Below are 25,368 nucleotides of genomic sequence, written 5' to 3' on the forward strand. Positions count from 1 at the left end.
TGCATGATGTAAATTTTACTTCTAATAGAAGGGATTTTGGCTGGGTATCAGGTGGGAAGCAGAGCACTGTCATGAGATGGGATATTTGGTTGCGATCTTGTACTGAAGATGGGTTATGTAGTAGTGAACAATGTAAGAGGGATTCCATATTGGTTCTCTGCATGGATGATTTCTGCAATGCTGACAAAGTATCTGCTAGTAGGAGGATGGGAGAATGCTCTTCTGAAGGCCTGAGAAGAACATTCCACGATAAGATAGATGGACTTTGTTGTGGCGTATTGCAGATGGCTAACCCAAATAACACCTGTTACCCATGGGAAAGGATTGGGGCAGAGAGGACTACCCATGGGAAAGGAATGGAGCAGAAGGACAGGAGATAAAGAAGGACGGTTTACCAGACGTCGTACCGTGATTGGATGACACCGTGAGAAGAGGAAGATAAGGGATATGCCAGCTAAGCTTGAAAAAGGAACTTTTGCCTATGGACAACACAGTGAGGAGATGAGAACGAGGATCAGTACAATATGGATTAGTTTGATTAGAGGATGAGAACAACATGGATTAGTTTTTAGAGAGAGATGTCATTATTAGCAGTAGTAAAATTAATAGAATAGGATATTTCTTTTACAGGACTTTTCGTTTTACAGGATAATGATGGACTTTGGACTTTTACACTTATTTGGACTATTTTCTTCATTTTGCTTTTCCTTATGGATTATCTTTTTGGATTAGAGGGGAGGCACCTGCCTTTTTGCCTACCTAACCAGGTTTTCCTTGTTTTCTTGGATTTTGGGGACTTTTGCTGTTTTTAGTGGTTTTATATTTTTCATGGATTCTTTGCTTCATTACAATTTTGTAACTAACCTGGAAAATGCTCTTTTGCTAGCTTTTGCATAAACTGACTTTTTCTTTATGGAATTTTCTATTTTCTTTAAATCCCCTTTTTGGGGGGTGGGTGGGGGCGGAGGTTCCACTTGTTTCAAAGTGGAAGCACAAAGATTAAGAACATGTTACTTTAGTTCCATACCTTTCCGACATCCCATTGGCTCCATCTTGGTTTGAATTCCAGCAGAAATTCTTAATAATGGTGGGGAAAATTACATTTTGTTACAAAATAAATTTCACAATAATTATCTCCCCTACCTTTTTTTTAAAAAAAATACAGTTTGTTGACAAAATATTTTAAAAATGTCAGTTTACTGATCAACAAACCTATGTTCATTGGGAGGAGCTTCGTCTTGGTGAGGCTAGCAGCTCTCGGGAATAGCTCCCGGGGAAAGCTAGAACCACTTCGGTCTGGGACCCTTCCAGAAATGGGGGGGGCAAGGAAGAGTCAGGAGAGACCCTTCTGCAGCTGGTGAGCCACAGAAGTTAGAAGATTGGGCAGCAACTCGATTTGTCTTTCTTCTGGAAATTCACATCAGCACAGACGAAGATGGGCGCCATTTTTGGCAACTAGCCAAAGACAGCTCCGTTCGCCGAGAATAAGAAAACAGAAGCACGGCGAAAGTATACATCAAAGTAAGTGGAAGCCCTTGTTCTATGAAAAACCTCATTAAATGAAGAACAAGTGATTGTGTGTAAATTTATGACCAAATGAGATAAGGAGCGGCATTCCTAGCATTCCAGCTTTACCCAAGCTGAAGGTTGGGTTATTTCGAAAGGAACAGCCAGGCAGAAATAGCTCGTGTCTCCATTAAAGGAGGAAAAATAACTCTTGAAGAATCAACTGACGGGCCTTGAAAAAATAAATTCTGTTGCAAACTGTTCACTTTGGATCCCTTTTCCTCTGTGGTCATATATTTTTAGACTGTGTGGGACTCTGCTTTCCGTGAATAATATATTGCCGGGACTCTGCTGGATCTCCCTGTTCGGGGGAGGAGAAGGAAGTCTTTGGAAGTAAAAGGAAGAAACGGACTGTGAGCTGTGAACTGGGGGCTATGTGGTTTGAACTGAACTGGGATCTTCACAAATGACATTCTAATAATAGAGTCTTGCCGGGTGAAGGTTAAAACAAACTTGGAGAAGAGGAAAGAAGGGGAAAAAAAGAAGCAACCGGTCTGAAGATATTAGCGACTACAAAGACACTTGAGATATTTATGTTTTAGATTCCATCTCTTACTTGAATGTACCTGCTATCTTATTGCTAATATGGTATACTTGTAAGGTGAAATATTAGAAATATTGGATGTGTACTGGGGTAAAGGGGAGAGGGAATTTTAAGTGAAAATAGTGGAAACAAAATGGAACCTCCCCCTGAGAAAAATACAGATCGGTGGCTAGACTGGAAAACTTCTTTTCAGATGTCACTGTTGCAAAAATTTATGCAGGTAAATTATTATATTGACCAGATGGAAGACGTGATTGGAGGCTCTAGGGGAGGGAAGGTAGCAGAGGTTAAATTACACCAAAAAGAGATCTCAGAACCGGCTGTATTGATGAAGATATCAGATAATATACAAGGGATGGAGGACCACCCAGTGAGAGATGTAGCGATTGAGGTTGAAAAGCAAACTTTGAATGATATTGTTTCCCCTTTTAAAATATGGAAGAAAAAAGAGTCGCAGAAACAAAACAAGCACAGGGAGGAAAGGGGAGGGGAGAGCAGGATTTATATTATTTTGGGTCTGTTGAGTGCATTCTCAAGAAAAAAGGAGGGTGAAAGAGGGGATATATTTCACAACTGGCCTTGGTGTTCTGATGCTGTGGGAATAACATAGATTTAAGCTGTATTACACGTATAAGTTGAAAGCTAAAGAGGTTAATACATAGACAAAATAGTCAAAAGAAGAAGAAGAAAAAGAAGAAGAAAGATGAACCTTTATTGGAACATGAATAGATTAGATGTTTATATACTTGATATGTAAGATTGAATGATTATGCATTTGATGTTTTCTTATTCTCAAAACCCTTTTTCCATCCCCCCCCCACTGCCCTTTGCCTTTTGTATTCCTTCCCCATTACCCAATAGTTTTGAAAATAAAATTAAAAAATTAAAAAAACAAACAAACCTATGTTCATTGATATAATTGCTGCAGATCAATGTTTATTTGGAAACTGGTCCTGTGCATTCACAGTATTTGGGGAAATCATAACTGTTGGAGATCTCAAATCCATTCCACCCTTGAGGATGTAATTCCCATGTAATTTACAACTGTTTGTGTTTTTTTCCCAAGTTCTGCCTGCAGTACGCACATCCATTTCGCCTCTCTGCCCTGTACACCTTGCCTTCTAGAACCCCAACAAATATACAAACAGGGAAGCTGAGTTACATATGCAAAGCTGGCTAGTGAGCTGAAGTACTTCCTAAACTAATTGAAGCGTATTAAAAATGGGTGGCATTTCCAGTCATTATGTAGCCAGACTGAATAGCATAGAGGCAAGCTATGAATTTCGTATTTATCTAGAGCTGAAAATTGCTCATGCCTCCGGGACCCTGGAGTTCAAATGGCAATTGGCTCTAACAGAAGAGTTTGCATGTGGAAGGGCTACTTGGAAGTGGCAACATGGAAGTGGAAAGCAGGAAACAGAGCACTCCCTACTTGCTCTGAAATTCCTTAACTCAGAGTGATTGTTGTTTTTTATTGTTGGGCTGGCTGGATATCTTAGTGAGTTAGATATCTGGCTGTGGAGCCAAAAGTTCAACTTCAGTTCTCCACCATGCTTCTTGGAAGATGACCCAGCCTGTGCAGTGTGAACAAATTGTATGGTACTGGAGTGCCACTAGAAGGAGCTACATCCGGATATTTTTTTTACCTAGGAATCCCTGGAAAGGGTTGTCATCAGTTGGAATTGAGGCCACATAATTATGAAATATGAGAGATGGAACATCTGGTAGCTCCTTTCACCTCCTAGCACATCACAGTCTGGAAGAGACAGGGAGAAGTCATTTGACTCTCTTCATTTTAGGTGGTTATTAAGATTTCCCCTGCTCTTCATTCAAGGTGTATAAGAGCAGCTGCTAGTTCCTAAAACTATGCAGTGCTGTGAATCATAGTAGGAGTTCATTTAACAAATGAAGGTATTAACATTTTGTCCCACCTGTGCCTCTGCCAAGTCAGAACAGTCTCTGTTGTATGGGCTTCTTGCTACGAAAGAACTCCCACAGGCACCACTGGGAGAGTTCCATTGTAAAATGACACAGAATTGTGTTGGGGAATTCTCATTAGTAGTGCAGTGGCTCACTCCTCCACTAGTACCAGCTACGGTATTTTAGTTTACTCTTGTGAATCAAGGCTGGAGATCTGAACTACTAGTTCAGCACTCTGACAACTCTGTTCTTTCTGTCTTTCAACCCACAACATTCTGAAACTATAAGGGGAAAAAAATGCATCACGGCCTCTCCCAATTTGAAGAGACCCTTGTCCAGCAGGCCGAGGCAAAGAGGCAGTCCTGAAAGCAGCAAAACCAGGGAGCTGGACAGGGTACAGATTGTATTTGTCTTCAGTGTGGAAGGGATTGTCACTCTCGAATTGGCTTTCTCAGCCACACTAGACGCTGTTCCAAGTCCTCCATACAGAGCACCTTACCATAGTCTCTTGAGACTGAAGGATGCCTAGTCTAAAACATGTTTCCCTGTTTTCCTTTTAAAAAAAGAGGCTTGCTAGCTTTTAAAAATGAATTTACTCCCCAGTGAATTTAAGTAGCTTGCATGACTTCCAGTTTTAGAATGCTGCTTTCTATGGGTACATAATACACAGCCTTCTTGAGTGCTTTTTTCTACTTCAGGAGGAATGCAGAAACACAAACATTACATCTTTTCCCATTTGAAAGGTTTTCTTAGTCAACAATAACACTGTAATCCTAGCAAATTAAGAAAGGCATCTTCACCCCCCTTTCTACAGCTAGAGCAGTTTGCCTGTGACAGCTACAGCAGCTGGTTCCTGGTGCCTGTCTTTGCAAAAATGGTTATTCCAAGAAAGCAGCTCACTGTAATAGGAAAGCCTGTCTTTTTATTCATCAAATTGCATTTGGTTGGTAAAACATGACAATGACAACTTAGATATGTCAGTTGACTTTACATTCTTCAGCTAGGACCCAGTTGCTATAGTTACATAATGTCTAGGGCTTAGCTAACACAGGGTGGCAAACCACAGTATGTGGTTTGCGAACAACACGCATCGCCTCAGGGGTCAACACGTAGCTCCCTCAGCACCCTTGCCCTCCAACACTCTGCAGGAACTTTAGAGGAAAATAAGACACTTGGTGGCCACAAACAAATCTCCCAGTTCCCTCTATTTTGACATGTTTTGAGGGCCAGTACACTCATTAAAACACACACGACAAAACTGCCATTAGAAGGCAGAAGGGAAAGAGAAAAATGAGACAGGGATCATGGGAGTGAGTGTGCCTCCACCAAGTCCAGAGACAAGCATATCAGGCCCTCAGGGTCCAACGATGGATACGTGAAACTCCCAGGCTTCTGTAAATTAGGCTGTTCTAAGAGATTACACTTCTGTAGCGATGTGCCAAGACACAAGTGTTGTTGCACACCGCAAGGTGGACTTCTAAGTAGGTCTGTGTTATGTGCCACCAACTTACAAAAACCCTAATAGAATTTTTAATGTGCTAGATATAAGGAGTTATTTTACCCTTTTTACCACTACCCCGGTGGTTTCTGGAGCTGAGCAAGGATTTGAACCCAGTTTTCCTGAGTCCTAATCTGACACTCCCTCCATTACACCACACTGGATCTCAAAACTATACAGGACTGTATTGTGAATTTCCAAGGGTGTATGTGCTATGATTTCACTAGGTCATATCTGAGTAAACTGTTACCTGTAAAACTTAAGCACATCTGCAGTCCACCAAAATTAAATTTATAGGGTCGAACTGTAATGGAATTTTTACATATAAAGTGATTTGAACACTCTAGATCAGCCATTCTCAACCTTTTTTTGGCCACTGCCCTTTTAGGAGCTCTTCCAAGGTTCCAGGGCAACTTCTCAAACAAGGATACAACACATATATATTTCAGAAACTTCTCACATTTTTCCAGTATCTGCCCCCCTTTAGATGTACCAGCCCTCCCCAGGGGGTCACATGGCCCCCACTGAGAATGTCTGCTCTAAAGCACTTTATAAATACTAATTATTGAAACTATATATTCTTACTGTAAGGACTGTACTGTATGACGGTGGGGGGAGTAAAGAAATATAATTAGTTTTATGCAAGCTGAGACACAGGTTTCCTCTTAGCTCTGACAATGTTTTATTTGTGCACACACCCTGAAGTTGGGATATACAGGCCAAATTTTTCCTTTTTTTAAAAAAATGAACATGAACTTACACATGTAATGCAAATTTGGTTTTCAGATTTTTGGTTTGCTTTTAAAAAAAAAAAATCCCCAAACAAATGCAATGTAATAAAACATCTGCTAACTTTCATACAAAATAGTACTTTGGTTGTCTTTCCCCTCTTCTCCTCTTGCTGGTAGAAAGCCGTGATAAAACTTTGCAAGCTACTCACTGAGGTATTGTTTACAAACGTTACATACAAAGACCCCCCCTCCCCCTCTCCAAATGTAAAAATTGCAAAGTACACTCTGATAGCTAATGCTCTGCGAACACTTTATTACACAAATTACATTCAGCTTCCGAAAATAGTGTTCTAACAGTGTAACCATCTAAAAATAAGACATCCTGGGAACACACAAAGTGTGGAGGAAGAAGAAAAACTGTTTTAAATAGAGACTCTTAAAATCTTTCCCCTCAAAGCAACAGAATGCTAGTGATTCCTTTGTTAAAAAATAGGGGGTTTTAGCAGCTTCTTTTCTTCGTGGCACTCTATTTTCTCTGTTCTGTGATACGTTAAGGGCATTGAAAGTGAAAAAGGCACAAAAGAAAATCTGGAAACTGGAGAAAAAAATTCTTATAGCAGACTGGGACTTATTTACAAATATAGAGAAGGTCCCAAAGTGACATGAGCAAACACCACTACTTTAAAATTATTTCTGCAAATAAATGGGATTGTTTTGCTTTATTAAAAGGTTCACATGAGACAATGGCACTGATATGAAATATTAACGCCTCCAAATTAAACTGAAACAAAAGGGGCTGGGGAAAAGAAAGAAAAAGAATTGTGTACAGCCTCACAAAGGACTAGTACAGTTTACAATTAAATACATAAAATCTTAAAACGTGCTAGATCTGGCAATCTTTGTAGAATCATACAATGTAGAAATCGAAGGCCAGTTTCAGGAAGAAGACGGGGGAATCGCTGGAGGCTGTGGAACAGAATCTTCCTCCTCTGAATCTGTGACATCATCCTCATCTTTTTCTTGGTCGCTCCCTTCAGTACTAAGTCGGTCAAACCCTTTTCGACTGTAGCCTGTGCGGCTTGCAAAGAAATTCCCAAGGTTAAGTCCTCCACCACCTTTTCCTGTAAAACGAAATGATTTTAAAGAAAAGATTCATGTACTTATCATTGCCTCATGTTAGTATATATGATCATTTTCATCTCGTTATTTAGGTTTCAGGTGTTATTTTAACCACTCCTTCCTGGAAAGCTTGCTGAAGGTAATACACAGTGGTTTATGGAAAGAAACATGGAACGATCTTACAGTTTTGCATCAAATACGGTTTATACCTCCCCCACCCACTCCTGGCACAAAATGAGATGGTCACAACACAGGGTAATAGGATCTGCCTTCATTCTTCCCTTCCTCAAAGCTTTTCTTAAAGTTAGCTCAGGGATTATTCTGAACTTAGGCTGAGAGAAATAATTGCAGTCATTATTTTTCTTCTTTACACAAAGAGCAGGTGCAGGTAAGTAAGATCAATTCTGTAGTATTGTTCCCTGTTTCTACAAACACTCCTCTGTTCCTCATCAAACCCTGCCAAATCAGTGGCTCCCAAAGGCTTTGCTGGGTAGATAAGGAGGTGACTCATCACCTTCACTACATCAAGAAGAACGGCTGGACTCATTAGCAGTAGAGAGACATGTACCAGGAGCAGGCAGGCATTTACATCTAATGGAGAAAATTAAAGCAGCGCACACTGGCGTCACAGATCATGAGATGGGAATATTTCCCTCTTCCTCCACCAACCATAAAGAAGGAGTACACTTCCAAGCATTTCAGGAGCTGCCATTTATCTGTACAGAAGCAATTTTTGACCTTGGTAGAGCAACTCCAGACCTTTCTCTTTACTCACCTCTAAATCTGCCCAGGATTCTCCCTGAACTTGAATCAAGTTTATGTTCAGCATCAGCTACAAGAATGAGACATATTTCTAAATCAGGAGCAAGAACCCTGAAGTGCAATTATATTATTGAAACATAAACTGGAAAACATAGCACACTTTGAAAAATGAAGCTATGTGGAAAAGAAACAGCACTAAAATGCAGAGCTGGTTTGAAAATGACTCTGTTCTGCACCTGCATTTCTTTTTAAAAGGCTCAAACTTGTGGAAAAGCTGCATGGCAGAATGGATTCATACAACACTGTATTTTGCTGTTTGTGTTTGCGCTGTGTCAAAATGCCTTCCACACTGTTTTCACTTGTTGTCATTCAAAGTGACAGAAAAATAATCTGCTTCTTCTTCTTTTCAGGGCGGGGGGGAATCATCTGAAGAAAACTTCAGAGAAATTGTTTTGCTGGAGCTTCTGGTTCTTAAGTTTTTCTTAATTTTGAGGTGACACAGTGAGTGAGTTCTCTGTTTTTCACTAGCTGGTCATGCAAACATAAAGGCATCACATAAAAACACATGTTTAAGATTTTATACCCCTGCCAGTCCCCAAGACCTTATTTATATTGTGGCACATTTTTAAAGCTAAGATGTAATTGCTTCAAAACCCATGAGCGCTCATGTAAATTCATTATATTAAGTTAAGGATAGATAACTGCAAGAGGCCTGCCTAGCCATAAGGGTCTGATTACATCTGCTCTCAAGGACCTTCAGAGAGTGACACCTACTTTGTAGACTTGTCCAGAACAAGCTCACATTAAAATACAGGAGTTAGTCTTTAAGGTGCCATAACATTCCTGTCTTTACTTTTTGTTTATGTGTGTGTTGTTTTTACCTGACATCCTAGCACAGACTAACATGGCTATGTATTATCATAGTCATCTAGAAAAAGGATGGGATTTACCGTATTTGCCGGCGTACAAGATGACTTTTTTGGTCCCAAAAACATGCCTCCAAGTGGGGGAGTCATCTTGTACGCCAGGTGCACTTAATTTGGGCCAGGAAGGAGGTGCCACTGCTGCCGCTGCCACTAAGTGATGCGGGGCCGCGCCGACTGGAGAGTAAGGCAGGCGGGCAGGCAGGCGGTCGGTCCGGAGGAAGGGAAGCAAAGCCAGCCATGCCTGAGCGGCCAGAGCCCACTGCCCTGCACCGCTGAGCCCACTCGCCCGCGCACCACCGGAGAGCTGCTTCTCCTTCCCCTCCTCCTCCACCGCCACTTGCTTCCCTTCCCTTCTCACCCTTGCCCCAAAAACATGCCTCCAAGTGGGGGGGGTCGTCTAATATGCCCAGTTGCCTTGTACAGCGGCAAATACAGTATTTATCAGTGCACTTTCTGCAGACTGTTTGAACAGTTAAGTACAAATGTCTATCTAATGTAAACAAAGGCCACAGAGATGGGCAACCTTCAGAGGTCTTGGGACTGCACATGCCCATCCATTATCCTAGAGGACTCAAGGAGAATTTCTGACACGCTGTCCTCTCCCAAATATGCTAATTGTTCATGGGATGTGGGTCCTGGGGTGTGTGTTTGAGCCCCTGAGGCATGTGGCCTGTGAGTCTCATGCTACCCATCCCTGACATAGAACATACATTAACAATACAATGTGTTGGGCCTTTTACAAATAAACACTGGATATAGTTTACAGCATCTGGAGAAGTACACCTTCCTTTATTGCTTTTGAAGGGATATTTTCCCCAGTTTTAATCTTTTCCCGATCATATAGCTGGCAGCCTCCCTGTTTCTCTGCTTCAGTAAAAGCCCAGGAAATAGTATAATAAAATGACCATTCTCACTCTAAGGAAGTGGACTTGTCCACAAAATCTCACATTAAGATGCCGCAGTTAGTTTTTAAGGTGTCACAACATGTTTGGCAAGTTTTTTATTTTATTTTTCTTTTGTTTTAGCCTGATATTCTCACTCTTGAGTTTCTCCAGATCAGGATGACTGGATACCAACAGGGGATACAGAATAATTGAGAAATGGATGAAAGAAAAAAGCTAACACGCAACTCTTTTGCCCATTTCACCATGTGGAAAGCAGATCAGTTTCCAGATGTAGTAGGATGAGTTATGGCACAGTAACTAGGCTCTCACTTCCGTTCTAGAGCTGGACACAACATCAACCCAAGTGAAACCAAGGGCAAGGCTTGTAAGGAGGAGCAGTATCGTAAATCTCCAAGTTAAAAAAAAAACATCCACCTCAGAAACTGGACATCTAGAAGAACTCAGGCAGGGCACTGGCTGTTAAAGAAAAATAACCCATCAATATTTCTCAGAACAGATTTTTCTGGTAACAATTTGGGTATTTTTAAAAAATCTACCCTAGAAAAAGAAGGTCAGATATTGTCTCATTTTGGGAGGATTGTGGTGAAAGATTCTTCTCCTGCCTTGCAATGTTGTGGAACAATCTTAGCAATGGTTTAATGGTGGAGGATACACAATGGCCAGGATGCCATAACAGATGCTTATGCTACTCTTTGCAGGGGCAATGCAAAAATAAAACCAAAGGACTTAGGAAAAGAAAAGACGTTCTATGAGCAGTGCTGATAGTGAGCACCACTTCTGATGAATGGTTACAGAAGTTATTTTCTTCCAGGAGAAATTAGATAAAATGACCATACCCCTCAATTTCTTTCCCCATGTACAGGACAGAGGCTTTTAAGAGGCCATTTGTTTGCAGCACACATTCACATCTTAAATAAATATCTTGCTTCTAGAATTATCTTTGATGTTCAAAAAATAATTACACAAAAGCTGTACTTGAACCGCTAACATGATTCATTCCTTGGGTAAATAATCCACTCAAAGAACAATCACACAGACAGTGTGATGACATAATAGCACCACATCACTGATCAGATCTGGCTGTGTGACAGTATGTTGAGGTCAACACCTTGAATATTCACCTGAATCTCTTTTGCGTCAATGCCAAATGGGACCAGAGAAGAAACTGAATAAGGAGGAATTGTTTGTGTGAATAGTCTCCTCCTCCCATCCTCTTATACAGCACTTAGAAAAGCTGGGGGGGGCTAAGTAAGAGAACCCTCCTCTCACCCACCCACTTTCTTTTTCTAATTCATTTTAAATTCTACAGAGGAAAAAAAAACACCATAAGTAGGACATCTGTAGTGAAGAAGTTGCAGAGGGGAAGTGTTAAGTATGTCCTTGTTATGCTCCTTCACCGCTCATGATGCCACTTGAAGCCATTTTTCTTTCAAGAAGGAAATGATGTTAAGATTTTCATTGCATGCATGTTTGTGCAATGTGTGATTCTTTGCCAAGAGGGAAATATGAGACGTCTGCATGGGTATATGTGTACCAGTAGACAGGATGCAAGTTTTTCCTTTAGTCCTGCATTGCACAGATAAAATAATGCTGCTCTGTATGCAAGTGGCATGGTGCCCAAACTCTGGACTACTTGTAAACTATTTATTTATTAGATTTATATTCCGTTTTCTCTTCAATACTGGACTCAAGGGAGCTGACAGTGTGAAAGGGAAAATTAAATATTGCTGAAGTTATTTTGTAATAATTCATCTACATCATGTAGACCTTCTACTATACAGAATTTATCGATGTTTAAAGACAAATAACAGAGCTATTAGCATTAGCGCATAGCAAATGAATGCTATAGATGGCTTATAAAGAGTAACACAGAGAATAACACAGAAAGGAGAGAGATCTTCCTCAGAACCCCTGTAAGACAGCAAAACCACTGAGATCAACTTGATTGTGCTTGTTTCAACAACCTATTTGAAACAGTCGTTACCTTTTATCAACTCACAAACTAAAAAAAATATCCTCTCTCCTAAAGCACTAGAAGACATTTTAAATGAAAAGCCTATAAAAATCCACTTTTACAACTGAGAAGGTGAGAAACTATTTGCCCAACTTTTGACTGCTATACAGCAGTGGGGAATAAACATTTCATATAATTTCACAATACTATTTACATGAAGGATTTGGATATTAAAAGGCTTGTTATCATGTTAAAGAGTTAATTACCTCCATAGATTCTTGTTTTTCTCCACCGAATAAATATGACAATTGCCAAGAGGACAACAATTGGAATAATTAGAAGTGTTATAATAAGAACAAACGAAACTCCAGTGGTAGCTTGTTGGACTACATGCTGCTTTTCCTCTTTTTTCAATATTTCCTTTGACATGGGTTTGTTTGTCAGTCTGGTTTCTATAACAGCTTCTGCTTCTTTAAGGAAAGAAGAAATTGAACAGCAATTAACGTTTTCAAGACATGAAAGTTTATTTCAGAAAATACACTGCAATCAGTAACTGCAAGATAACTCATGTTGCAGGATTGATGACCATTGTTTAAAAAAGCCTCCGAGAAGATAATAATATAACTTTGTAACGGAGGCAAAAAAAAAAGTCCACTAGCCAACAGATTGACTTTCCTTTTTTATATGCATCAACAATATTCTGCTGGCCATTTCTACAATGGATTTTTGTAGATCTGGTCACAGGGTCCCCTCCTTTCCTGACGCACATTCAGTTTTACAGTTGGTGAGCAGATACAAATTAGCCTTGCCAACACAATACTGATCATAACACTTGGTCCTTTAATATTTAGGAGAAATTTAGCCTCGTGGCACAGTGGTTAAACCGCTGTACTGCAGCCAAAACTGTGCTCACGACCTGGGGTTCAATCCCAGGTAGCCGGCTCAAGGGTGACTCAGCCTTCTATCCTTCCGAGGTCGGTAAAATGAGTACCCAGCTTGCTGGGGGGGGGGGCAATGTGCAGCCTGCATAATTAACTTGTAAACCACCCAGAGAGAGCTTGAAGCACTATGGGGCGGTATATAAGCAGCAGGCTTTGCTTTGCTTTTTTTATTTCAAGTTCTTGTAATTTTCTCCTAAAAGTGCCATTCCAGGCAATTATTTGCACACAGAATCCACAGTCACTGAGTTGCATGTTACAATCATCAGAACTCCTTCCTTCAACTGATCATTAGACACAATAATATCCATGTGGCCTTCCCATGGCATTAATTGTTGAGAAAAGACAAACCTTTTATTTCCTGTACCTCGATCCCAGCCTTTTTAACAGATCGATGTTCCATTTCTGCAACACAAAATGTGCTTTTATGACCTTGCAATGTATGTGAGGCTGCAACAGTCACCATCTATGACAAACAATTGCCTTTGCAAATATGAACAACTCCAAAGATCAGCAGGTCTGGTTTGAATTCAAAATATTTGCAAAAATATATGGGATGGACTATGTACATCCTTCTAGCCACCTAGAGTGGTCGAAATGACTAGATAGGTGGGGTATAAATACAATAAAATAAATAAATAAATAAATAAATAAATAAATAAATAAAATAAGTTTAAAAAGTTTCGGAAAGCTTTCCTGCTGATGATATCAGAACAATCAGCACAGGATTGAGTGTGGCATGTGACATTCCCAAATCAGGGAAACCCATGAAATTGCATTAACAACAATTACAAGATTAGCACATATCCTTCCTTTCACACAATATATTTTCAGGGTTTTGTGCTTTGTTTCGTTTTTTGAGAGGGAGAGTCAAATAAGAGCAATGGCAAACTGAAGGAGCTTGGCAGGGACATTGCCCATAGACAAACAGCTTTGATCTGCTCTTGGTTCCAGACGTGTTGGCAGACACTACCTAGAATTTCTCAGCATCTTTATCTGCTACTTGCTTAGCAGCAAATATTTGAAAAAAAATGTGCAGGAAAGCCCAGAAATTATGCAACCATCAATCTTTTTAGAAAAGCTTTAGATAACATAATTGATGTTCTATACACCACTGAGCTATTGAACAGTTCTTATATGTGGTGATTTATTATTGTCATACATTTTTATCCTTCCTGATGTAATTGCAGATTATACAGTTGATCTGTAAACTTTGAAAAATCATCCTAAATTTACTGACCTCAGAATAACCTCCTAGCTGAAAATGCCATAGGAAGAGACAAAGAGTTATCATAAAGGTCATAACTGGAAGTTTGTGATAGGAATAAAGTACATTTATTCACCCATTTATTTTAATATTCAGTTTTGATGTACAGTTTATATTTTGAGGAACACACACATAGACATACACAATTTGGTAGATTTATTGCTGAATGAGCTCTGGAATTTGGAAGTGTGTGTGTGTGTGTGTGTGTGTGTTTTACTATACTACAGAAGCTTTGCTCTGCAATTCATATCAGATGTAAAGGCATTATTAGGCTTTTAAAAAATATTCTGGCTATTCTTGGTTCCAACATATGTTATTAACACTCATTTTACAGTTCTTATTGTGGTTATATGGTGTTTTGGATGCAATTTCTTTTGACAAATAATATAAATGAATATATACATTGGAGAGGGAAATCAGCACACAATCAGATTGTCAGTTTATGCCTTTAAAAAAAGGCAGATATACTGAAGGGGCACCTTCAGCCAAGAGCAAATGCCAGCCTTAATGACCAAGCAGAAGCAAATGTTCCAGTGGGAACAACTTATTTAGGTTAACAAGACGTGAAAATGGCAGAGGAATGTGAAAATTAAGTCATTCAACCAGTGGTCACTACAATCCTCGGTTGTGGACAGTGAATGCCAGATGCTGAGGGACATGTTGGAGATGAACTGATCTCTCTAATCGAATAACGAGCCAGGCATGGCAACACAGCATTTAAAACAGCAAATTCTCCTGGTGATCCTCTAAAAGAGCTTAAAAGCAACATGCCCTTCTCCATTTCCTTCCCTGCCCCACAAATTAAAAATAAAAAGTTGGCTGCATTTTTAAAAGGCTTTATTGCTGTAACAGGTAGGAGCTGACATTCATCTGTAATTCTAGCTAACATGCAACAGTATTGTCTCAGCAGAATGCAACAGTATTCCGCTGAGAGAATTTACCTCTCCATGAACCTAGTGGGAGAAATTCCTCCTCTCCTTTGCAGTACCTTGTATGCCATCAAAATCTGACATGGAGAAGTGGAACATCTACCAGATGAGGTGTTTGGTGGGACAAACAGCTAGAAGAACAGGAAGGACGTCCCAACACAAGTGGTTATTAACATGACATGATGCTTAGGACTTTTAGTTGTCTAAAGCAACCTGGAAGTTGACTACCGTGTTTCCCTGAAAATAAGACAGGGTCTTACATTAATTTTTGCTCCAAAAATGCATTAGGGCTTATTTTCAGGGAGTGTTTTATTTTAAAGTCACGTCATCTTCTGGTTGCTGCACAATGGTGGAGGGTGGGGTTTCATTTAACTAGGGCTTATTTTGGGGGTAGAGTTTATATTACGAGCATCCTGAAAAATCATACTAAGGCTTATTTTCAGGTTAGGTCTTATTTTCGGGGAAACAGGGTAGCAGTAAGAGCAAAGGGCAGATTACTGGCCACAACCAATGTCTCCATATTGTCTGCACTGACTGTCAGTTTTATTGACCCTCATCCAGTCCATTACAAGTCCAAGAACCAGTTTGTCATCAGCTGCTCCATATGTTTTAGAGGGAAAAGAGAAACAGAACTGTGTGTGAACCACTTATAAGTGACACCCCAAATAACTTTTTCCCATGATTTAATGTAGATAGTGAAAAGCATTGGGGATAAAATAGAGGCCTGTGGAATCCTAATGACTGTGGAGGTACGGAGCAATAATTGTGCTTCATCATCTTTGATAAATACTCATACAAATATGAATGTAACCAGCCATACAAGTATAGTATATCCACTTCCCAACACATATAGTTCCTGTAAGTAAAACAATTAATAGAATTGAAAGCTTAAGAGAAAGCCAAGAAAGCTGAGAGTGTTGTTGTACAAGCATGTGTCCCCCAAAGCATAGTAATCCTACAGAGCAACCATGACCATTTCTGTTTGAAACCAGGCCTGAAGCCAAATTAAAATGTCCTATTTCTACAATACACTGTTTTAATGTTTAGCAACTATATAGGATATTCCCATGGTGTTTGTACTGCTCTATATTTTCAATGTTTTCCTAATGTTAGCCTTGGGTCCTTTCAGGGAGGGAGGGAGGGAGGGAGGGAGGGAGGAAGGAAGGAAGGAAGGAAGGAAGGAAAGGAGGAAAGAAAGAAAGAAAGAAAGAAAGGAGGAAAGAAAGAAAGAAAGAAAGAAAGAAAGAAAGAAAGAAAGAAAGAAAGAAAGAAAGAAAGAAAGAAAGAAAGAAAGAAAGAAAGAAAGAAAGAAAGAAAGAAAGAAAGAAGCCTCATAGGGAATTCACATTTTTAAATTTGCTGTACAGTGGGTTGTTGTTTGCATTGAATTTTCTTTTCCTCTTATATTTTGAAAAACAAAATTAAGGCAAAATACCAATGGTACCTCCTAAAATATTTATAAGTATTCTGATAAAAATAATTTAAAACAAAGCTTTGAATTTACTGGATTGTACAATTTAAATAATAAAGTAAATCCAGAATTTACTGGATTGTACGACTTAAATAAAGGGACGTGTTGATGCTGCGAGTTAAACTGCAGAAGCCTCTGTGCTGCAAGGTCAGAAGACCAGCAGTCATAAGATCGAATCCATGTGACGGAGTGAACTGCCGTCGCTTGTCCCAGCTCATGCCAACCTAGAAGTTTGAAAGCATGTAAATGCGAGTAGATAAATAGGTACCACCACAGTGGGAAGCTAATGGCGTTCCGTGTTTAGTCACACTAGTCACATGACCATGGAAACTGTCTATGGACAAACGCAGGCTCTACGACTTGGAGACGGGGATGAGCACCATGCCCTAGAGTCGGACACGACTGGACAAAATGTCACGGAGAACCTTTACCTTACAACTTAAATAAAACAGAAAGGACAGTTTAAACGTTTCATTTCCTAATCAAATGTTTCATTTCAAATATTTTTGACTACTGGAAAGAAAAACTGAGCATGTAAAGCTAATGGGCATATTCTTTTAAACTTTGTTTTCAAACAAATCAAACATAATAAATGACATTCTAGTTTGTATAGGGAATCTGAAAATACTCTGATTCAAATCAAACCTGAAGCAAAACCATATAAAACAGTATCATTTAAAAAATGCACCCTCAATTTCTAACATTTTTTTTGAAACCTCAGTGGAGACACACTTCTAAGGCATGGCTAAAGACAACAGAATTTCTGGTGAAGTGTGTGCCTGAAAATAATGACTGATGCTTTTAGTGGCATAAGGCAACTGTCACTTACTTTCTGTAGACGTAAATTTCCACACTGTATTGGCATGAGCATCACCAATATACACTGTTTTGTCATCTGAAGCAACAATGTCATGTGGCATTTCAAAACTCTGTCAAGGTAAAGCGGTAAGGTAAAGGAATTAAAATTGGAAATTGGGCACACAGAATAAAATCTGATCGTTTAGATTATTTATTCAACAGACAGAGATCTGATATGAAACTCTTGTCTAGCTTAACAGGCAAAGGTTTCAAGTTCAATTAACCTCTGCAAAAATATGGCAGAAGTCTCAGGATGACAGTGGAACAGAGGTGTCTTTCCCCACACAACTATGAACAGCTGGTATACAGAAGCGTTTTCCCCAGAGCCTGGTGTGGCAGTGGCCATCTACTGGGTGCAAATACAATGGTCTTGGATGAGATCTTGGTCTTGTTATCTCTGTCCCCTCCTCTTAATACCACCACCCCATTTAAAAAAAACCAGCAACCAGGAAACCTAAACTATAACAGCACATCGCAAATGATATAAAAATTATAAACAATAACATGTGCTAAGAAATAAAGGTTCCCATTTTCACTCTTAAATCTCAGCAAAGATATGAGGAACAATTAAAGAAAAACAAAAGAAAACACAAAACAGATCACCAACCAATCACACACTTTATAGCTAGAAGGGGAGGAAGAAGGACACACGTGCGAGATGCCAGGGTATGCTATATCGCAAAATACACTGCTTTAGAGATCAGAGTCTTTTTTTTAAAGCTGATGATCTATAAGAATAAGAGGCAAAACTATTTGACTCCCAATCTCAATAATTATTAATTAGAATATTTAGATTCATGGAGCATCTGGCACATGCAGTAATCAGACAAATCAAATAAAGAATTTAAAGAAAATTCCAGACTACTAATTAATTTTAATACAATGGCATGCTGAGATTACACGCATAGTAGTAGTCAGAGACAAGTTAAAAGAAGTAAGGGACTTGACCCAGTTCTAGCAAAATCTCTCTCCTTTATTTGGCTTAACAAATCAAATTTATTTCCTGGCTCAATCTCTGCCTATTTGTGGCTGCAGCATAATTAGATAAAAGGACTTTCCATATGAAGCAATCAGCTGTTTAGGGCTGAGTAAACTCTGAGCCAGAAACTGTGTGTGGTACAATTTGAATCTGGCTGGGTTTGGGGGAAAACTGGGTATGTGGATAGGTAGTTTCATCTTTGCTGAACTTTTCTGCAGGTTATTTTCTAAAGCAGAGAGCTAGTTGAGATGCTATTTCTAGTGCCAGGAAGCTTCATGCTCCATTGATTCATCAATTTATAGACTGCATTTCAATCAGGGCCTGGCAGTTAGGGTGGCTTCCATTAAATAATACACAAATATAAACATTAGCTGAAATGCTAGAAATATACTAACTGGATTCTGCTGCTTAGTAGAGTAAGGCCCTGGTCACATGAGGGAAATGTTCTCTAGTTATCCCCCAGTTAGAGTGTTGCTTTTTTCCCCAGTCACATAATGCACAGTCAAGATCAAAACATTTTCCCAGCCAGCGACATAACTGTGGCTTATTTTCCACTCCCTGAGAGGCTTGTGTTATTTTCTACTTTTGTGGTATTGGTGCATTCCTTACTGGAATTGCCTGTGTGCAGGATCTGCCCTGCTTCTTTTCAAAATCAAAGCCAGGAAGGTGGCCACCATTATTGCAGTGTGCATATTATATATTTTTAATTTTCCATGGTCAGTACATCCATACATTGGTTAAAGCAGAGGTCCCCAACCCCAGTCCATGGCCCAGTGCCGTGCCGGTCCATGGCCTGAGCCAGACGGAAACAGATCTCCAATCCCCCACATGCACTTCCCCCCTGCACAGTCCTTTCGCGCATGCACACAAGAGCCGGGTACTGGTGCCCTGCCTTCCCCAACCAGTCCACAGTGTTAAAAAGGCTGGGGACCACTGGGTTAAAGTATATCACAGAGCAATTTAAGCCATTGCTGCAGTACCAACATTTCGACACACCACTTTTTGCCATCATTGTGAAGAGACAGCCATGGGGTGGTTATGGGCTGGGATAGGGAAGGAAATGGCTGATTAGGCTGAAAGGCAGAAGAGATGGTAGGGAAAGTAGACTGACCAATGCAATTCTGCAAATGCAGAGGACATATCCCCAACCCCCTCCTTATATATCAATGTATTAATAAATGTTACACACAGACACACACACACACACAACCTGGTACCATTGTGTAGCTGGCCATGATTCAAATAGGAAGAAATAAATGTTTACCTTTAAAAGATCTTGGGACATTTGCCTTGGTATATATACCACATGACTGAGGATCAGTACAACAGAGTTGTGGAAAGTATCAGAAGAACTAGAGGACATTTACCTTGTGTGACCAGAGCCTAAATCACACAAGAGTAAGCACACTGAAAACAATGGGGATTTGGTGAGTCAACTCCTCCACAAGTACTAAGGTTGCAACTTACTATAGCAAACCAAGATGCAACTAGGTCCATTAAATCAATGGAAATTATGAAGAAGTTGACTCACCAAATTCCTACATATCCAGTGGACCTATCCAGTGCGACTAACTACACTGCCATCAGGATTTCAGCCAATAAAACAATGGCCAAAACAAATAAAGATGCAGGAGTATGATGTGGAACTTATGTGTCCTAACACATTTATGCAGGTTCTACTAGCCTTCCAATGCAGAATTAGGATCCTAAAATGAGAATCTTGCAGATATGGGCTTTGCAATCTCTCCTACCCTAAATCACTCTCAGGGCAGTCTCCTGCTCTAATTTTCCCACCTCTCTAGAAACCCTTCACATCTCTCTGAGCACAGAGATTTACCAACCCATCAACAAACACTGATTCTTATTAATGCAGACACTTTGTATGGAGCTTCAGTTTACCGTCTTTCAGATTTATGTCATAGAAATCTCAAGTCCTGAAGCAACAGAGATCAGTCAGAAAATCTCAGACCAGACTTCCTGCCCAGCAACCAATAAAATTATCAAAAATTGCAATTAGTAGTTGTTTTTCTTACAGCTCACTTATGAGTCCAGAAGCAGCTTGACCCTGTCAGAGTAATTCTGCATTTAATCCAATATCCCATCCATGACGAAAGTCAGTACTGCATATGATAAAAACTGTCTTAGGCACCTAATGGCTTCATTTCAACTGAACATTTTGCCGTTTAGAGAGATAGGATAATTGTTGCAGTGTATTTGTCCAAGCATTCCTTTCACGGTCACATTTGAAATGAAAACCAGGCAGACATAAGAGTTACCATCTCCATTCCCCATTTTTGGTATATTTCTGTTCATTCTAGAAAAGCTCCTTCTGGTTTAATTAATAAGGTGATTACTATTTATGCAGCCATCCTGAAGTTTAATAGAAATCAAAGGCAGCATTAAATTCACAAATATGCACCTCTCATTTCAGGTACAAAGCCATAAAGAAAGAAGTCCTTGATTCCAAATCTTATTCCCATAATGGTATAATTATGGCCAAATGTTAAATCCAAACCATGTCAGTGTGGCTTTCGATCACTGTTACAGGTTCGAAGAAGATGCGGTTCAAGGCGTCTCCCATCTGTGCACAAAGATTCTAAGGTATGATGCAAGGGGAGTGTATCACTTCTTAGTACTGTGACTGGGGAAAAATATATATAAAAACTACAATCCCAGAGTCAACATGCACCATTTATCAAAGCAGAACTTGGCCTCACATTCTAGATATTTTGAAAATGTTCATGCTAAATTTTGGAAAGTGAACAAGGCATGGAAAGGAAGAAAAGCAAATGAGAGTTCATACATTTTTAATAAAATCAAGTGATGCTTCACAACACGTTACCTTTCTAAGCGGAATGAAAGTGTCAATGATTGCTCCAGTTGAAAAGTTCATCACAAATGCTTGCACCGGCTCCTTGTCTCCAGGGTAAGGCTTTCCATTAACTGCAAACAGCAACCCACCTACAAAAATAAATCACAGATGTGTGATGAATGTATTCTTCCCTCTTACAATCCAGTCTAAGCACAACAATGTAGGATAGGGAAAGGCTGTCTTAAAAAGCTATCTGCCATAATTAAACACACTCAGGAGTTTATAAGCTTCTTGAAAGACTGGATTTGGACCCCTTTCAGCAGAAAACACAGATAAAACTGCTGGAAAGCAATTGGCAGTGCTCAGGGTTAGAATGTGATGAAAAGGAAAAGCATTAGAAATCAGAGGCATGTTGTGTTCAATGTTTACCCTTCTTTTAAGCTGATTATTGCAGTATTTATGTATTTTTTTACTATTATTGAAGTATATATCTGGGACATCACTCATGCTGGCCTGGATCCTAAGTAGTGTGAGCAAAAAGATCATGCAATGGGAATTTTCACTTGTGCCACATAACCAGCCTCTTCAGATGGCTGGGCTAGCTACCTTGCCCTAGCATCTTTCCATGTTATTTTCCATGTTACTTTAGGACACAAGACATAGCTGACATCTAGTATATGCATTGTATGTGCCTATAAAAAGTAACCATGAAAATTTTAGGTCAACACATTCAACATTAAAAACAGTAGAGATTACTTCCTGCAGAAGTAACATAGAACACCATGCTGGTATTTCTCCTGTGTCAGGTGTTGAAGGAGTATGGTATGCATTGGATCACCACGAAGTTCAATTTATGAATACAAAAACCTTATTCTGACCCTTAATAAAGGTCAGGAATAAGGGAGAGAAGGTGTAAAACTGAACATAAGAAGACTGCAGGGTCACAGTGTGTTTTTCAGCAAAACAAATGATAGTGTTCCAGTGATTACACAACTTCTCCTGACTCTATCCTGCTAAAACTGATGAACTCACTTGCTACCAATCTTTCAGTAGATTCACTTATATACAGTGGTGCCTCGCTTAACGAGTGCCCCGTTTAACGAAGAATCCGCATAGCGATTTGTTTTTTGCGATCGCAAAAGCGATCTCATTGCGATCTTTTTAATGGAAAAAAATCGCTTTGTGATGATTGGTAAGCGTTTTGCTTACCGATTTTCGCATAGCGATGTTTTAAAAAACAGCTGATCGGCGGTTCCAAAATGGCCACCAGAAAAAAATGGCAGCCCGCAGTGTTTTTGCGCTCTTTTCTCGCATACCAGGCAGCGAAAATGGCGGCCACATGGAGGATTTCCGCATAACGGTGAGTTTTTTGCCCATAGGAACGCATTAAACGTGTTTTAATGCGTTCCTATGGGGGTTTTTGCCCTGCATAGTGACAAATCCACATAGCGACAATTTTTTCAGAACGGATTATCGTTGCTATGCGGGGAACCACTGTATAACATCAACAGCAGAGCTGTGATTTTTGTAGCTGTTTAGATTAATCTAGAATGAGCTCCTAATGACTGGTCTTTAGTTTTAGGCAATTCCCACCCATCCACTGCCACAGATGGCACATTTATTTACAATTCACTCTCTTCCTTAGGTTGTTGTCTAGTGTCAGAACTAGCTTTAGGCAAGGTCTGCCTTTCTCTCCTCCACTACTTCTCTGGACCAATTGCATCTGAGAAGATTAGCTCATGACCTGAATTCCTAACACAGTCTTCCAAGTATGGCAGGGGAGGGGAAGCTGCAGATATAGAAGCTTGTTTAGATTAGAGGTGTTGCACAGAGAGACAAGGTATCTACCCCATGCTCTCATAAGGTAAAGGTAAAGGTTCCCCTTGTCAATTTGTACAGTCGTGTCCGACTCTAGGGGGCAGTGCTCATCTCCGTTTCCAACCCACAGAGCTAGCGTTTGTCTGAAGACAATCTTCCATGGTCACGTGGCCAGTGCAACTAGACATGGAACACCATTATTTTCCCACCATGGTGGTACCTATTTATCTACTTGCATTTGCATGCTTTCAAACGGCTAGGTTGGCGGAAGCTGTGACTAGCGACGGGAGCTCACTCTGTTGTGTCGATTCGATCTTATGACCGCAGGTCTTCTGACCTTGCAGCACAGAGGCTTCTGTCGTTTAACCCTCAGTGCCACCATATTACTGCCTTAATGTAAAGATCCCTCATATTAGCCCAGTGCATATGCTATATGCTGTTCTGCTGAAGCACACCTTTGGAACTGCAACAGGTGTCACTCTCTGGACTAGATCAGATGGAAAGCTCTTTAATCTCTCTAGCTTGAGAGCGAAGACCAAAGTCCAGCTGAAATGCCCATAGGACTTCCTCTTCGCCAATGATGCAGCTGTTGTCGCCCATTCTGCTGAAGAGCTCCAACAACTCATGAATCGCTTTAGCAAGGCCTGCCAATACTGTGGATTAACAATCAGCCTGAAGAAAACAAGGGCCAGGGCACTGACTCACCTCCCTCTATTTAAAGTCATGAACAACACAAGAATTGGAGGTTGTTCATGACTTTGTGTACCTTGGCTCAACAATCTCTGACACACTCTCTCTAGATGTCGAGCTGGATAAACACACTGGCAAAGCAGCTACCATGTTCTCTAGACTCACAAAGAGAATACGGCTTAATAAGAAGCTGACAGCATATACCAAGATCCAGGTCTATAGAGCCTGTGACCTGAGTACACTCCTATACTGCAGTGAGTCCTGGACGCTTTGTGCATGGCAGGAGAGGAAACTGAACACATTCCTTATGCATTGTCTCTGATGCATTTTTGGTATCACCTGGCAGACAAAGTTCCAAATAGAGTAGTCCTAGAATGAGCTGGAATTTTTTAGCATGTATACATTACTGAAACAGCAATGTCTACGTTGGCTCAGGCATGTCATTAGAATGGCTGACAGTCGGATTCCAAAAGATCTCCTGTATGGAGAATTAGTGTGGGGAAAGCACCCCACGGGGAGACCATAGCTGTGATACAAGGATATCTGCAAGCGGGATCTGAAGGCCTTAGTAATAGACCTCAACAGATGGGAAACTTTGACATCTGAGCGTTCAGCCTGGAGGCAGGTGGTGCATCATGGCCTCTTCCAATATGAAGAGGAACTTGTTCAGCAGGCTGAGGCAAAGAGGCAGTCCCCAAAGCAGCAAAACCAGGGATCTGGACAGGGGACAGACTATATTTGTCTTCAGTGTCATAGGGATTGTCACTCTTGAATTGTCCTTCTCAGCCACACTAGACATTGTTCCAAGACCTCTATTCAGAGCACATAGTCTCTCAAGACTGAAGAATGCCTACTACTATGCTATCAGAAAAGATATTAGAAGTTCTAGTCATGTATTGTGCTTATGCTTGGAAATGGTCTCATAATACAGCATCACCTTGCCTTCATAAGTCTCTTCTTGCAGAAATGCAATATTGCATTGCAGCTGCACAAGGTGATGTAGAATTAGAGTTGCAACACTCTCATATATAAGACTAAAGTCTTTATCTACGTGGATAGTTCAGTGAGCTGGGTATCTGGCTGTGAAGCCAGGGATTGGGAGTTTGAATCCCCACAGGGACTTCTGAAGAAAACCCAGCCTCTGTAAGTTTGGTCGAGCTGCATAGATCTAGAACACTTCCAAAAAGGGAAGAGTAAACTACTTCTGAGTACTGTCTACCTAGAAAACGCCGAAAAGGGTCACCAAAAGTCAGAACCATGGCACATAATTATTTTTATTAACACACACAATTTTGAAGAGCACTTTTAGCATGTATTCTTTGTACTTTCTTTCACTACTAATCTTTTTACATTGTTTTATGGATATTGAATTTTTTTTGATACTGGATGTTATTTAAACAATGACATAGTTTTTGGATGTTTTCACTTCAAGATTTTCTGGGCTTTAATGCTTTGGTTTTTAATTAAGATGTTTAACCCCAGCATTCTCATTCTTATGTTTAAATTTGTAATTTCCTCCTCTACTGAAGCAGAAATATTTTTCCTGATTCTCTAATGACATTCAAAATAGTGTACTAGCTTTTTGAATTTGCAGTAACCAATTAAGAAGCCACGAATATACATACCTCTTTAAGGATGTACATTTATTATTGCCTTTGTTATTTTATATATTGATGGCGAT

General features: G+C 40.0%; 1 protein-coding gene and 1 long non-coding RNA gene across 13 annotated transcripts in view; both read right to left on the minus strand.

The window, feature by feature from the left end:
* Positions 1-1,157: 1,157 nt before the first annotated feature.
* LOC144587025 (uncharacterized) lies at positions 1,158-6,393 on the minus strand. The gene is made up of 2 exons (XR_013542166.1): positions 3,012-6,393; positions 1,158-1,212 (listed from the first exon to the last, which is right to left on the minus strand). It is a non-coding gene; the product is annotated as an uncharacterized LOC144587025 (long non-coding RNA).
* A 159-nt stretch (positions 6,394-6,552) lies between these two features.
* The window catches only part of PAM (peptidylglycine alpha-amidating monooxygenase), a 183,908-nt gene continuing 165,092 nt past the window's right edge, over positions 6,553-25,368 (minus strand). For 8 of the 12 annotated variants that reach the window (XM_020794415.3, XM_020794412.3, XM_078386271.1 and 5 more), the window contains 6 exons: positions 21,210-21,328; positions 17,360-17,459; positions 13,215-13,268; positions 12,192-12,395; positions 8,154-8,210; positions 6,553-7,380 (listed from right to left, as the gene is read on the minus strand). In XM_020794415.3, coding sequence (XP_020650074.3) covers positions 7,196-7,380; positions 8,154-8,210; positions 12,192-12,395; positions 13,215-13,268; positions 17,360-17,459; positions 21,210-21,328 — 719 coding nt within the window. In that variant the 3' untranslated portion in view covers positions 6,553-7,195. The remainder of the gene's footprint in view (positions 7,381-8,153; positions 8,211-12,191; positions 12,396-13,214; positions 13,269-17,359; positions 17,460-21,209; positions 21,329-25,368) is intronic. The other 4 variants (XM_072992490.2, XM_020794414.3, XM_078386277.1 and 1 more) reach the window with 1 other exon arrangement.

Source organism: Pogona vitticeps, chromosome 2, assembly GCF_051106095.1.
Source record: "Pogona vitticeps strain Pit_001003342236 chromosome 2, PviZW2.1, whole genome shotgun sequence".
Lineage (NCBI taxonomy): Eukaryota > Metazoa > Chordata > Lepidosauria > Squamata > Agamidae > Pogona > Pogona vitticeps.